We start from the raw sequence: 16484 nt of genomic DNA, 5'->3' as shown, positions 1-16484 counted from the left end.
TTTAGGAAGGATGTAGAGCTGCTGGAACGAGTACAGAGAAGGACAGCAAGGTTGTTGAGTGTAACAAAGGGTTGCGCTTACCAAGAAAGATATTTAAGTTCTGCAAATTGTAACATCTGGAGAGTAGGCACCTGCGAGGTGATCTGATTGAGGTGTATAAGGCTTTTGAACGGTTTGAGCAAGCTCAATGCTGATGGGATTCTTCCTCTCACATCTGAGAGAGCATAAATTCAAGTTGAGGAATGACAGTTGTAGAACAGACGTGCGGAAACCTGCCTTTAGCAAGCGGGTGATTGATTGCTGAACCAAACTCCACTCTTATGGAAGTTGATAGCTTAAATAAATTCAAGGAAGAACTGGACAAACTTTTAGAGCAAATGGATGGATTTTTTTTTTTTTTTTTTTTTGACTGATGTGTATAAGCTTTCTTGCATCATATGCTTCTACTAATGCGGGGTAATTTACTGTCTTTACTAGTAGAGACAGTCAAAATGAAATACCCCACATACTGTCTGGAAGCTTCTATACAATAAAATTGATACGAATTGATAAATTCAAAGATTATGTTTTACTTCATATTATACAATTTACTATACAAATCAGTACTTTACCAAGAATCAGCATCCAACAATATATAAAAATATAAGTAGGCCTGACATAACCAAGTTGTCAAGAATGACAGTGCACACTGCAAGTATTTTACTTGAAGGTGGTTCTGCTGCTCTAAATATGGTTAACCCTTTCTAGTCCAGCACAGAAATGAAAAAAATGAATACTGAATATGAGCTCTTTGAACATTATTTAGTTTCATTATTTATTATTTATCATTATTTCATTATTTACACTAGTTATTATACAAAAGTGATTGATAAACTTTTTAAAAAGTGTTTCAGACATTTTAAATATTTGTTATTTATGTGATTTTTGGGGGTGATATTTCTTGATACAATCAACAGAATGCAATCCTGGGTTTTTGGAGCATGTCTCACAATAAGAAACTGTTTTTTTTTTTCCACCGCTAACCATTCTGTCACTACATGCTGCATAGTCTTTCTTCTTATTTGAATTTTCTTGTGTGTGAGACAAACAAGAAAATTAAAATTCAAATAAATTGATTAAAGCCTCTAGTTCATTTATTGAAACCAAAACCCAGTCACATAATATGGAACAATCAGGAAGTAAATTATTTGAAAGAGTTTCACTGACAATTATTTGTTTCATTTCAAAATTTTTTCACACAAATAACTGGTAAACAATTGCTGAAAATATTCAAGTCCAGTTTTTCAAATACTTGAATTACTCAAACCAAATCCACAGATGAAAACAGAAAATGGAACATGTTTGAATGAAATCTTGCTTAGTCTCAAATTTTTCACCCCGGCACTGACAGGTCATCATCAATTTCTTCACTGCATTAGTAGAGGCATATGATGCAAGAAAGCAAGCTTATATAGCTAGGGGTCGCCAGCTAGACAACCTTTGAGAGCTGCAATAGTGGAAGGCATATTGGAAAGAGCTATATAACGAAACTTGTACATATGTCTCCACAAGCTGATGGCACCATCAGTCACGAGTAGCAGTGCTAGGATAAAATGAACCACTACTGAACCACTGACACCTTATCTATGCTACTCAGGTCGACTAACTCCGCACTCTCGTACCTCACATGGTCATAATTCAGTGATCACTCAGTGTATATCAGAAATACAAAAGATGTGAAACATTACAACCAACACTGTACAGACTACACAGCAATTTATTATATGGAAAGCTTCTACCACAGCAGTGGCCAATGAAAACCTTGAAATACTCATTACAACATGTGAGAAATTACTAAGATATTAGTTATCTATTGATAGCTACAGTCCTGAAATAACATATGCAGTTAATATTGTGAAGGTTCTGCAATTAAATCTGTACACTGCCATAAGCTGTGAACACCTCTAACTAGAAGCTGTGAATGAATATAAAAAGAAAATGGCATATCTGTAAATTGAAAATTAGTTAATTCCATTAAAATAATTCATAACAGATAAAGAAACAGTTAACCCAATTTACCAACCTTCTCCCCTTCTTTTTTATAAGCTCTTAAGTTGCATTTCAGCAATACAGAATCTCTAACATACTCAAGATAAGGTTCTAATCCTGGCCGCCTTTGACCAGCTCCTAGAGTAGGAGGAATGGGTTGATTAATAAGTGCAATTAGCAAACTCAGCATGCTGCGGGTAATAGGAAATTCTTCATTCCTTGATTCAACTTCTTCAAGTTCCATCTAAATAGAAAGAGATATAAAATTAGTCATGTGATAGAAAGAATTACATGACACCACAGTAAAAAGTACCATGAACAAATGAACAATTACACTTAATATGTTTAAAAACTTAAAGCAACACATACTAAAAACTAAGTAACTGTTCATCTTCACAAACGGAATTGAAAAGAGTAAAAGATTGTTAGATTAATCATATTTAAGACATGCTTTCTGTTGAATCTGTCTTTAATCAAATAAAGAAGCAAAGTACCAAATGAAAAAGTTTGAGAAATAATGATCACTGCATTCCACTTTTATGTTTATACTGTTGCCTGTCCTGCGACAGTGACAGAACTTAGGCTAAGACTCTTTGGAAACGACTGTGTAATTTACAGGTCATCCTAAAGTAGCTAATATTGTTTTAATTGAATATGAGTTTTTCTTGAATAATAGACTCTCCTACTATCATAAGATAGTGGGAGAGTCTATTATTCAAGAAAAACTCAAAAAAGGCAGTGTTGTGAAATGTTTCAAAACTGTTTCATTCCATCATCGGAAAACAGGTAGCATCAATAGTGACCTAGGGCTTAGGGGAATAAATGTAGTGTGTCTAAATGAGCAGCCAAGTGGTGTTCAGAAGCTGTGAACACCTCTAACTAGAATCTTTCATTATGTTATAGTAAAAGCTCTATTGGTAGACAGCACAAGCACAATACCTTTGAGTATTTAATGAATAATACATTCACTGACAAAGTTATGTTATTCAGTTAAAAGCAATATTACTTACTTTAGATTGGTACATGGAAAATGTAGCTATTTCTATATGGCCTAAGCCGACGCTCTGTCACAGGTGAGAAAGCACTGTTCCCCAGCAGTGTGAGTGTTATTTCCCAAACTATTTTAATACCTGAATTGAAATAGTACAAATTTCTTTAGTTTATTATATATGCAGTATAAACAGGCGGCCAGGAAATTAGGTCCTACTGATCACCTATTGGACAATATCCTGTAGAGATAGAGTAGTCATAATCCACTGTATAAGGCAATTGTAAAGACTGCGCTTCAAATACTGTGCCCAAGTATGGAGACATCTAAAAAAAAAACACTGAGCTTTTTTTTTTGCAAAACTCACATGGTGAGATTTGCAAAACGACAACTGTATAAGGAAAGACTATGTGGGCTACAGAACTTGGCAACCACACACCTCAAAGGGGACCTGATTGAGGTTTATAAGGCTCTGAAATGGGTTCATAAAATGAAAAAAGAAGGAAATTTTCACTTTCATAAAAAATTCCAGAACTGGAGGCCATAAATTCCAATTACAAAGGTTTACACTAAGATTGTAGAAAGTTTTTCTTTTAGCCAGCAAGTTGTTGATTACTGAACAAGTTTCCTCTGCAGGTACTTAAGGGTCAGTTTCAACAAATCAAAAAGGTCTACTGTATAATTACCCACATGAGGAGGGGAGTGCATAATTTATCTATTTTCTTATCTACTTTATTCTGATGATGTTTATTCATTCAACTGCCATTTTCTGGAACAACCTTACTCCAGACGTATTTCCTGAAAATTACAGTCCAATGACAACAAATATCTTCTTTCATCCTCTCGACCTCCAACCCAAGCACGGTACTAAGTACGTTCTAATACCTCTCGTGTTTGGGGTTTACAAAAAAACAAAAAAAAAAAAAAAAGTTGAATGAATAAACAAGAAAGATGAAAAGTTAGTTCTGTGAGTTTGAAGTTGGACAGTAAATGGATGTTGGCTGGTGGCGGCAGGTATTCGGACTGTTTTGAAAGAGAGAGTGGGAATTATAGAAACCAATTCAGAAGAACAGTGCCCATGGAAGTATCTGTAGAAGAGGCATGACACAGAAACAGTACATCTATGAGACAGCGAGTGGAGAGACTATGTTAGAGATGAATCATTAATTAACCTAACTGCCCTCTTCTGAATGAAATCAAGAAGCCTGAGAGAGGTTTTGGGGGCACCACCCCAGATGTGGGAACAATATTCCATGGCAGGGTAACTTTGTGATTTATACAGAGTGAGCAGCTGTTTGGAAGAAAAGTAACGCCGAGAGCAAAAGAGAAAACCAAGTTTTCTGGATGCAGAGGAAGCAATATTTGTAATGTGCTTGTGCCAGGAGAGATTACAAGTCAGGGTAATCCCCAAAAGAGATGTATTATTTTGTTTAGAAATCGGAGTGTCACTAAAGATAAGCATAGGAGCAGAAGAATCCTTTTTTGCGAGATATAAGACAAGACTGTGTTTTAGAAGGGTTGAAATCAACTAAGTTGTCTTTGCCCCACTGGATAATTACCTAAAGATCGGCATTTAAAGAATTAGTAGCAGATTTTTGAGAAGTTGAAGCTGATTGAACAGGGCAAGCTTTCTCAAAATGGAAAGCAGAATGCAATGTGCTATCATCGGCAAAACTATGGATGGGATTTCCAGTCAATGGAAGAAGGTCATTAATATACAAGAGGAAAAGAGTGGGGGAAAGAACTGAACCTTGGGGGACACCGGCATTAGTGCAGAAGTTAGAAGACAGAGAGCCATCTACCATCACCCTCAGTGAGCGATCAGAGAGAAAACTAGATAACCAATAACTAAAAACAGTTGGCAAACAATAAGATGGAAGCGTGTTTAGAAGACCTTTATGCCAAACTCGATCGAAAGCCTTTGAGATGTCAAGAGCAACTATGTGTGTTTCACCGAACCTTTCCACTGAATTAGTCCATAAATGGGTAAACATAAGCCAGAATGTCACCAGTGGATCGACTCTGACGGAATCCATACTGGCGATCGCTGATCAGACAGAAGGTTTATAGGTAGTTTAAGAGTTGGCGGTTAATTGATTTCTCCATCACTTTAGAAAGAGTAGAAGTAATTGCAATGGGACGATAATTGGATGGGAGGGATTTGTCACCCTTTTTAGGAACTGGCTGGATATGAGCAAATTTCCAAGCAGAAGGAAAAACACCTTTGGAATAAGAAAGTGAAAAAAGACGGCATAGACTAGGAGTAAGTTCGGGAGCACAGGTTTTTTGAGAACAAGTGGAGAAATACCATCGGGACCTGGAGCTTTCTTAGCATCGAGATTCATCAAAATCCTTCTGACATCCTTTTGACAGAAGACCACATGAGGCAGTGAATGGAGCATATTGGGAATGGTGGGAGGTATTTTACCAAGATCATTAATATATGAGTTGGAAGAAAAATGGGGTGCTAGCAGGTCAGCTTTATCCTTGGCTGAAGTAACAACAGAACCATCTGGTTTGGACAGAGGTGGGAGAAGAGATGGGCAAAAGGTGCGGCCAATAGCTTTGGCAAGGGACCAGAATACTTGGCTACCATTAGGGCAAGAAGCAAGTTTTCTACTCTTAGCCTGTTCAAACTCTAGTTTGGACTGATTAATAACTGCTTTACATTTGTTGCAAACTTTGGTGTAGGTATAAAATTAAACTGAAGAATTAGAAACAAGCCAATTATGATATGCAACATTCTTCTCTTGAACAGCCTTAGCACATTTATTGGAAAACCAAGGTTTTCCAATAAATGTGCTAAGGACGAGATTTTAAAGTGGAGTGTGAGATAAAGGATTCCATTCACGCAAGAATAATTTCACTGACACGATCTGAGCAAACGTTGATATCAGAAGTTTTGAAACAGTAATCCGACCAAGGAAAAGAAGAAAAGAAATCTTGCAGGTCATCCCATTTTGCATTCTTGTAATGCCAAACAATACAAGATCGGGAATAGGCATGAGATAAAGGCTCCATTGGAGAAGAGACAATCACCAAGTTGTGATCTGAAGTGCCTAAAGGACCTCTCACTTCGACCGTGTACTTAGAAGGGTTGTTTGTGAGAAAAAGATCAAGCGTGTTGGCCGTATGATTAGGATTGTCCAGTACTCTTGTAGGCAAATGAACAATCTGTGCAATGTCATTAGTAATTGCAAAAGCCTCAGCATCTCGACCAGCTGGGTCAGTGTGACTAGAAAATAGAAGCCAGCTGGAGTTATGAACATTAAAATCACCAAGGAAATTTAACTCACTGTTAGGAAAGTTGGACTGGAGAAAGTCAAGTTGCAAAGAGAGGAAGTCAAAAAGCTCCAAGTGATTATTGGAGTTGGGAGAATGGTAGAGACAACAGATGAATTTTACACAATGAGATAGAGAGATTTTAAGCCAGAGAAGATCAAAGAGAGTAGATTCCAAATTGCCAAGTCTCTGACAGGAAATATCAGAATGGACATATGCACAAGTACCACCTTTGAGGCGAAAGGAATCGTACAGCGAATAATTTGGGCATCTGAGATGAGCAGTAATTGAATCAACCGATAACTGAGATTCTGTCAGAAAAAGTACATGGGGTTTGGCAGACTGCAAGTGGAAATGGACATCGATAAAATTAGAATTGAGACCACGTATATTTGTGAAATTAATTAGGAAGCGCTTGGAAGGTTTAGATCTTTTTGCAGATAACTTTGCTCTATTAGTTTGACAATTCATGGTGTATTCAATAGTAAGAAAAAAGTATGAAGTAACGAAATTTTTGGATATGGCGTACACATGGTAAGAATATACCCAGATCCTTGACATTAGACCATTGTCTAATCCTAGACAATGGTCCCCCGCAAACACACTACTCGTACTCCCTCCAGTCACTATCTCGCAGAGTAGAGGAAGCAAGATTATACACTAGCTGATCCGGAAGCTTCCTAGAGAGTTACCAATAGGTTCGGTCCGGTGTACTAACTCGCGGCCGGCCTGCAAACACCGTTTTAGAGCTGTGCGCTCGAAATGTAAGGAATATTGGATCTCGCCATGATGTTCATCATAACCTCAAAAGTCATCAATCATACTGCATGATGGAAGAGATAGGGAAGGGTTGACCGGAACTTAGCTCTAGAGACTAAAGATGGGTTCCACTACTTCAAGCCTCCAATAAGCAAAGTGGTGGAATTGCACCGGTTGATGAAAGTCATCTACCACCTAGTGCTGCTATATGCACCTCAGGTGAGGAATTAACTGTTAGTAAGCCAGGAGTGACAGCAGGGCACCTCAAAGATGCCCCTTAAAAACAATATTCTCATTTATTTCAAGCACTATTACTAAAAAAATGATGTGGAAACTAGTTTAAGATCTCTTAAAGAAAATGACCTTGAACAGTTTTTCAAGCATTTTGAAGCAATAAAAGGATTACGTTGAAAAAAACAAAGGATTCCATTCAACTGTAACTCGAGAACTTTTTATCCCATGGAACCCCAAGAAGTTACAACTAACATAAATTCCACAAATGAGTTCTTGTGAAGGCCACACAGATGAAAATAAAATAAATTTTCTGTTTATACTCCAGAACAACCAAACGGTCAGGAGTTCACAAGATAGAAAGAATATAATAAACAGCACCGTATTCAACAGTCATGGGCTTGAACCCCAGTCACTCAAGGCACGTGTACTTAAGCACCCATGCACAGGATCATTCGGCTATGATTCTTAAATTTTATTCAGAACAACTGAATAATTTTTAAAGTCTATTTGCATAAGCAAAAACTTCATGTGACAGTAAGCGGTAGACTAAAGGAGAGTAGCCATCATAACAGGCAGAAAGCCTCAACTATGTAAAATTCAAACCATGGCACTGTTTAGTGCAATTGCATCATTACTACAAAGTTGAATTTTAAGACAAACCAAAGTCTGGCATCAAAACAAACAAACCAATGTTAGGCATCATCACCACAACATCTCATTTTGTGAAATCCTTCACAATGAGTTGCCTTCTCCCTTATGCTTTGAATAACTAATGCTGTAGTAATGCTTGACATCACTGAGTCAACTTCATCTTGATCTACCAATGAGCCTACTTCTCTTGTTTTTTGCTTTAAAATTCTGTGCATCTAATCTAACTTCAACTCTTTCTGTATGTCCATATCATCTTACATTTGCTTTTCTTACCTTATATTGAATATTACAATTACACTGGATGGCATCAGTTTCATCCCTGAAATAATTGACAGATTCTCATAGAAAATAAGTTCAAAAACTCAAATATCTGCTTAAAACGTTCTCATCACCCTCAGTTTTCAAATATTTTAGGTTAATGACATGTAGCTGGTTTAATAATTTTTTCCATTTTATTATATCTATTTATTTCTTTTATTTTGTTCTCTAACATTCGGGAGATTTCTATAACATTCAAGTATGTTCCTGAACGTTGTTGTTTGGTTTTTAGGAGCATTAGCAACTAAGGCCATATTGCTCCGGGAATATGCGGTGGTCATTCCCTGACCTTTCTGCATCCTCCGTATTAGTTGGTGACGGGCTCGAACTCTGGTCTAATCAAGAAGTGTGTGCTATGCACTGCTGCTGCTCCTTCCCACCTGGCTATGGAGGTGCCTGTTCCTGAACATTCTAGAAGTTGTTACATGTGGAAGTTTATTGTTGTTGTTGTTTGGTTTTTAGGAGCATTAGCAACTAAGGCCATATTGCTCCGGGATATGTGGTGGTCATTCCCTGACCTTTCCGCATCCTCCGTATTTAGTGGTGATGGGCTTGAACCCCAGTCTAATCAAGAAGCGTGTGCTACACACTGCTGCTCCTTCCCACCTGGCTACGGAGGTGCCTACATGCGGAAGAAAGGTTAGGATGTTTCTGGAAGGTTTTAGAACTTTCGACGGGGTTTTCTAGAACATTGTGGTCTTTCTAGAAATTTCTCTATCGACATATACATGGGTGCCCCAACATCCGATGGTAATTTGTTACACAAAACCCATTGTATGTTGAAAATATTGTAAGTTGAAACCAATAATACATTGATTTCCTGTAATTTGTTCCCCAACAACACACAAAATATATATTTCTTACATATTAAAAATTTGTGATAAAAATAGTCATAAAACATCTTAAAATAAAAAAAAAAACAATAAATTAGCATTTACCTTTGACTTGAGGTCCAGAGCTGATGAAATCAATGGTGATGTAGTGGTGGTGGTGGGACTCTATATCAAGCGTCAGGTGTCTTTTCAGTCTTTTGTTGCTACTGGCAAAGAAACTGTCCAAAGTGGACTGTTTTTTTTTAAGACTTTTTTGTAGCTGTCTGAAGTAAGAAATGGCTTCGTCCTCCATCTTACACATCATGAGTTCAGTGTTTTCAATGTCTGGATGTTTCTATCACTTCTCTTAAACACTCACAACAAGAAATGACAGTCTTCAACTCTTCAGCTGACACTTTTTTTTTTTGGGTGTCTTTTTCTTCCTCTTCCTCTCCAGTGTCACTCTCCGCAATTTTCTCCAACTCTTGTAGCTCCTCTGTTGTTAGCTCACACCCATGAGCATCAAGAAGATCCTCCACATCCTCTTCACCAACTTCCAGACCCATTGATTTTTCAAGAGTGACACTATCATTTGTCAAAGCAACATAATTTTCAAATCCATCAATGTTATGGATAATTAAAGGCTAGATGTTTTTCAAGGATGAATTTAAGCACCTGGTGGAAACATCATTGCAACAACTTACAATCAGCCTCACACAATCAAGCATGTTGAACTTCGACCTCCGAAAATCTATGAGGGTGACAGCATTTTCACCAGAGGTCGCTGCAAAGCAACTTGCAAACATTTTCGTGGTGTAGGTTTTCTTAAAGTTTGCAATCACTTGCTGGTCCATTGGTTGAAGAAGAAGAGTGGTGTTGGGTGGCAAAAATTTGACTTGAACAAAGTCAGATTGTGCCTCAAGAGATTGAACAAGTATGGCGCATTATACTCCTGGATAATGCGCCGTAGCCTGGCGCATTATCCAGCAGGAGCAGTGCCTTCACAAAAAACTTATTTTTCTCAAGATAACTCTTCACTGAAGGACAAAAAACTTCAAGCTCCCATTCATTGAAGACATATCCCATAACCCAGACCTTCTTGTCTGCGCCAAAATGCTCCCAACATGCCTTTGTTGATCTTTTGTTGTTTAAATACGTTGGGAGTATTAGAGTGATACACAAGCAAAGGCTTCAGCATAAAATCCAAGAGGCATTGGCACCCAACAAGAGAGGGTGAGCCTATCTTTCATAGGCTTTATTCCCAAGTAAACTAGCCTTCTCCTAAGTGATGTACATTCTCCAGGGCATTCACTTCCAGAAGAAGTCAATGTTAAAAACCTGGTGGGTAAGATAATCCTCCTAATCAATAAACTCTTGGAATTCAATTTTAAAGGTCTCAGCTGTTTTTTTACCAGTACTGGATGCCTCCAGCATGCCTTTCAACACTTTTGACATTCACTCTTTTTTTGAAGTGCTCAAACCGGCCTCTGCTGGCTTTAAAGTCTTTAAGGCACACAGCACTGTCACTGGTTGACGGAACTTTAAGTTTCAGGTCGTCATAGATGTGAAATAATCATATGAGTGATGTTCTGCGTGGCACGCTTTGAACAATAAAAAAGATGCCAATTGGTTGAGAACAATCATACAAGTGATGTTCCGTGTACCACACGTCTGAAAATTTCGACCCATGTATCGTTCCAGCTATATCGGAAAGATATCAGTACGTGCAAATATCATCGGTCCTTAAAATAAACGATCGTATGGAAGGTATATCGATTCTTGAGAATATCAGATGTCGATCGTATGGAAGGTATATCGATTCTTGAGAATATCAGATGTTGATGTCATAGAAAGTTGAGGCCCCCACTGTATATATGAGTGAGTTCCATCCCAAGCAAACATCTTTGTATTTCAAAAAAAGTATGTGTTTTAGAAAGTAAGTGGTGAACAAGTGTTTTAGTGAATTAGTGTTTGTAAACACTGTTGTGCGCATTAGTGTAAATTGTGAACTGTGCTTAAATTAGAAATAAAAATCTACAATTTCTTAATTGTGTTCTTATGTGCAAGTACCTCAACTGTACATGAAATATGTCACATCCTTGTGAAATAAGCCTAATAGCTTTTGCTACATTTGTGGAAAAGTGGTATTAAAATCACAGAGCAGAAGCTGTCACAACTTATAAGCAAAGCTTATGAGAGAAAAGAAAAGAATATCCTAGACCTCATCATCACACATGAATCAGATGACATAACAGGGCTGACAGTAGAGGAACCAGTAGCAGGAAGTGATCACGGAGTTCTACAGTGGATGATGACGAGAGAGAGATAGCAGAAGTAAAAGGCAAAGGAATGGGTTTTAATTTCAGAAAAGGAAATTACGATGACTTAAGGTACTACATGGCCTCTATTAACTGAGTAGATATCGTGCAGAAAATGAATACATTTGAACTGTGGTACGCTTTTAAAACAATCACAGATGCCTTGAATGCGTACATACCATTAAAAAAATACTCCACGAGGAGGGTTCCAAGTTGGATGAATAGTGAAGTTGCCACATTACTTGAGCAGAAAAAGATGGCATGGAAAGGTAACAGAGCAATAAAAAGTACTGAGGCCTATAATAGCTACAAGGTGATGTGTAATAGAGCCACAGAAAAGGTTCGACAGGCAAAGGCAGTTTATGAGAAATCACTAGAAAACAGAGCAAAGAGGGGGGGATAAAGAATTCTTCACATATATTGTTGTTTGTTTTGTTATTTGGTTTTTAGGAGCATTAGCAACTAAGGCCATGTTGCTCCGGGGATATGCGGTGGTCATTCCCTGACCTTTCCGCATCCTCCGCATTTGGTGTTGACGGGCTCGAACCCCGGTCTAATCAAGAAGTGTGTGCTACATACTGCTGCTCCTTCCCACCTGGCTACGGAGGCGCCACTATTCTTCACATATATAAATACCAAGAAGAGCAGGACAAACCAGATCGGACCTTTACGTAAGAGAAAGGGGATAGTATTAAATACACCAGCTGCCGTTGCAGATGAACTCAACAGTTATTTTGCATCGATATTTACAAATGAAAAGCCTTTTGTGGCAATGGGAAATTGTGGGAGCGAAGTTAAAAAATATGTAATTAATGATATTGAAATTTCACAAGATTATTTAATGAAAAAACTTTCGAGCCTACAGACCAGTAAGGCTCCTGGAGTTGATGGAATATATCCTATAATCTTAAGGGAGGCGGCAAGCGAGTGCATTGAACCATTGAGGCTAATTATGCGAGCATCTCTAGACTCTGGGGAGATTCCCTTGGATTGGAAAAGTGCAAATGTATCTCCCATACATAAGGGTGGCTCTAAAAGTGAAGTTGGAAATTATCGACCTGTCAATCTGACTTCAGTAGTAGGGAAAATCATGGAGGCAATGATCAAGGGTGGCATTCAGAATCATTTGGATCAAATTGAAATTCTCAAGGATACTCAGCATGGTTTTGTAAAGGGAAAATCATGTTTAACAAATCTGGTTCGCTATTTCGAAAGTGTCAACTCACGAGCTGGATTTAGGGAATAATTTCGACATTGTTTATTTAGATTTCAGCAAAACTTTTGATTCAGTCCCACATGAGCGGTTGCTTTATAAGCAACCGCTCATGTGGGACGGTTGCTTATAAAGCAACCGCTCATGTGGGACTGGTTGCTTTATAAGCTGGAACAGGTTGGAATCACTGGGAAAATCCTTAGATGGATAGAAGGATGGCTTCAGGGCAGGAGGCAGAGGGTTGTGATAAATGGCTATTCCTCAGATTGGGTTGATGTAAGAAGTGGGGTTCCCCAAAGATCAGTATTAGGGCCACTGTTGTTTTTAATTTTCATAAACGACATTGATGAAGGGATAGAGGACGTGATGTCTAAATTTGCAGATGATGTTAAAATTGGTAATGATCACTGTCAAGCTGAGCTTCTTCAGAGAGACCTAGATAGACTTCAGGAATGGTCAGAAAAATGGCAGCTATGCTTTAATCCAACAAAATGTAAGGTATTACACCTGGGAAACAGTAATCCCAAAATAACTTATTCACTTGGTGGAGTTCAACTAAACCCAGTACTGGAGGAAAGGGACTTGGGTGTTACGATACAGTCAGACATGAAATTCTCTGAGCATTGTAAACAGGCTGCAAGGAAGGCCTATGTGTCCTATCGATGAGCTATCAAACTTTTGCAAGTAGAGATAGGGACGTGATAATCCCATTATATAAGGCTTTTGTTAGACTACACTTGGAATACTGTGTTCAAGTATGGAGACCGCACCTAAAGAAAGACATCGAGCTTCTTGAAAGGGTGCAAAGACGGGCAACTCGCCTGGTGAGATCGGCAAAAGGGCGTCCTTATGAAGAAAGACTTCGAATATGTGGGTTGCAGAGTTTGGAAACTAGACGCCTTAGAGGAGATTTGATTGAGGTGTTTAAGGCTCTGAGAGGCATCAGTAAAACGAAAGAGGACGAAATTTTCAAGATTATAAATGATGCTAGAACTAGGGGACATAAATTCAAGTTACGGGGGGAAATGTTTAGATTGGACTGCAAGAAGTTTTGTTTTAGCCAGCGAGTTATAAATTACTGGAATAAGTTGCCTTCATGGGTCGTAGAGGCCGACAGTTTGGGGAAAATCAACGGTCATCTGGATAGTACTTTCGGGTAAGGGAAGCGCATAGGATGATAGGTTTAATTTCCTTTTTTTTTATTAATTATTATTATTTTTTTTTTTTTTTTATCATTGTTTTGTTTGGGGTTTTTTTTTTTTTTTTGGCTGGTGCAGCATAAGCCATAGGCTTTCTTGCACCATGCGGCCATTACTAATACTAACTCTATTTTGGATGCAAGGTCAGAGATCAAGATATATGGGCTCCAAAGATTTCCTATAGCTCATATTCAAGGACATTAACAAGTTAATTCCAGTGATACTGGTGGGAACTTCGAGACCACATAAGCGATTGTTACTTTTGCATGACCAGTATTTCTGGATTTTATAGGAAATTCAAGCATAAAGTAGAGTATCCCAACATACCTTCTGCTCTAAGGCTGGTTCCTCACAGTGATACAATGCCAATCACAAAGCAACCAGAAATGTATGGACTTGATCATGATTCAGGATTGAAAAAGGAGTATCCAGAAGAGGCAGAACTCAGAATACAGATCCAGACTTTTCAACTATTGATACTGCAAAGCTGCATCTAATCACTAAGGCAGAATTGAATGATTTAGATCTCACCAATTACTAGGATCATGACTTCAAAAATGGAATCTTCTTGAAAAGAGTGTCAAGGTGTCTTTTTATAGGAAGAGGCAATCTAACATAACAACCTGTTACTCCATGGACTCTATTCTTGTATTGTAATTCTTTCATTAATTCATTTAATGAAAGAGTTACAACTGGAGCGTGTCCCTGAGTAGTGGAGGCTTTTCAATGATTCATCCAAGGTCAGTTTGAAAGCAGTTTTAATCCATAATGGAAATAAGTATCCATCTATACTATTGGACCATGCATTTCACATGAAGGAAACATACGAGAACCTACAGGTTTTTTTTGCAAAAAATATACTATCGAGAATACAAATGGAATACCCGTGCAGACCAAAAAGTGGTAGCTTTGCTGACTAGGTTACACTGTGGATACACTAAATACTGTTGCTTTTTATGGGAGTGGGACATCCGAGCAAAGGATTACCACTACAGAGTAAAAAAATCACTAGACAATTCAGACACTACACCAGGCCAGAAAAATGTAGCACATCCTCCTAAGTCAAAAATCTATTTACTTCCATTGCACTCAAGCTAGGTTTGATAAAAGTATTTGTGAAAGAGATGAACAAAAATGGAGGATTTTCCTGTTTGAGGCAAAAGTTTCCTCAAATCAGTGAGGCAAAGTTAAAGAAGGAACTTTTGTGGGTCCTCAAATCAAACTGCTATTCTAAGATGAGGAATTCACTAAAAAATTAAATTCTACAGAAATAAGAGCCTGGAAGGCATTCGAAAATGTCTGCCGGAACTTTTTAGGCATTGAGAAATCACTAAATTACAGTGAAATTGTGGATAAGCTAATTTTAGCATACAGAGAGTTGGCATACACATTCCCATTTAGACTTTTTTTCCTGAAAACTTGGGAGTGGTCTCCGATGAACACGGCTAAAGGTCTCACCAAGATATTTCTCAAATGTAAAAAAGATAGCAGGGAAAGTGGAGTCAGTATGTTGGCAGACTACCGTTGGAATCTTGTATGGGAGACACCAAAGAACGATTAAAAAAGTAGAAAACGACAAAAAATAAGTGTTTTGTTATCAGATAAACATTTTGGTAAATAGAATAGAGTTAATAGACCCCATTGTTCAATATTATTACTATATGTAACATTTTCTTAAAATATATGAAATCTTTTTTACTAGAAACTTAGTTTTTGACTTTAATCCCTTCTTCCTTAAAATTGGTGGGTGTTACTGCAATATGGTTGCCATATTTGAATTCAGCAACGTCAAATCTACAAGAATCACCCTGAATTTTAACAGGGATTGAAAAAAAATGAGTTTTTTTTTGCTGACTAGTTTGTTGTTTGGTTTTTAGGAGTATTAGCTACTAAGGCCATACTGCTCAGGGATATGCGGTAGTCATTCCATGACCTTTCCGCATCCTCCATATTTGGTGGTGACGGGCTTGAACCCCGGTCTAATCAGGAAGCATGTGCTACGCACTGCTGCTCCTTCCCACCTGGCTACGGAGGCACCTTGCTGACTAGTGTTATTGGTATTAGTGACAAATGATGAAAGAAAGCAAGTTTATACAGCATCAGACAAAGGGGGAGGGGGAGGGGAGGAACACTTCCCATATCAAATGTCCACCCCTCTAACAGTTTATCAAGTTCTGCCTTGAATTTATTCAAACTACCCACCTGCACAACATCATATGGGAGTTTGTTCTAACAATCAACCACTCTGGCAAAAAGCAAATTTCCACACTTCCGACCTTCTAGTGTCATTCCTCAATTTGAATTTATGCCCCCTCATGTGTGATCTAAGCAAAAGGAAGGATTCTAGCAGCATTACAGGTATATCTAAATTTCCATCTTTAATTAATTTTGTGGAGAGTGAATATTAAGAGAAAAGATGAACATTGAGAGTAATTTTTCTGTACAATTGTAAGCAATAAACATTATAAACATGGTAGTTAATAAAACAAGTGGAAAGGATAGTCACAAAGTATTTGAACAGTACAGGACGTAATGGTAACTAAGTGGGGGCAGGAAAAGAAACAAAGTTTGGAAATGTTGAAGGATTTAGGGGAGTGTAGGCCTGTAAAGTTCCTTAAGAGGGGGGAAAAAAAAAAAAAAAGGTTTCTTCAATAAATTTCCACTATAACGTTGAATAAGAAT

General features: G+C 37.9%; 1 protein-coding gene across 2 annotated transcripts in view; it reads right to left on the bottom strand.

Moving 5' to 3' along the window:
• Nup205 (nuclear pore complex protein Nup205) overlaps window positions 1-16484 on the bottom strand; it is a 738550-nt gene that overhangs the window by 447175 nt on the left and 274891 nt on the right. For both annotated transcript variants that reach the window (XM_090387115.1, XM_090387116.1), the window contains exon 16: window positions 2063-2272. In XM_090387115.1, the coding sequence (XP_090243241.1) occupies window positions 2063-2272 (210 nt within the window). The remainder of the gene's footprint in view (window positions 1-2062; window positions 2273-16484) is intronic.

Source organism: Mastigoproctus giganteus, chromosome 13 (genome assembly GCF_048544385.1).
Source record: "Mastigoproctus giganteus isolate SK-2022 chromosome 13, ASM4854438v1, whole genome shotgun sequence".
Taxonomy (NCBI): Eukaryota; Metazoa; Arthropoda; class Arachnida; order Uropygi; family Thelyphonidae; genus Mastigoproctus; species Mastigoproctus giganteus.
Note: the sequence above shows the minus strand (reverse complement) of the source record. Positions and strands in the feature narration are given on the sequence as shown.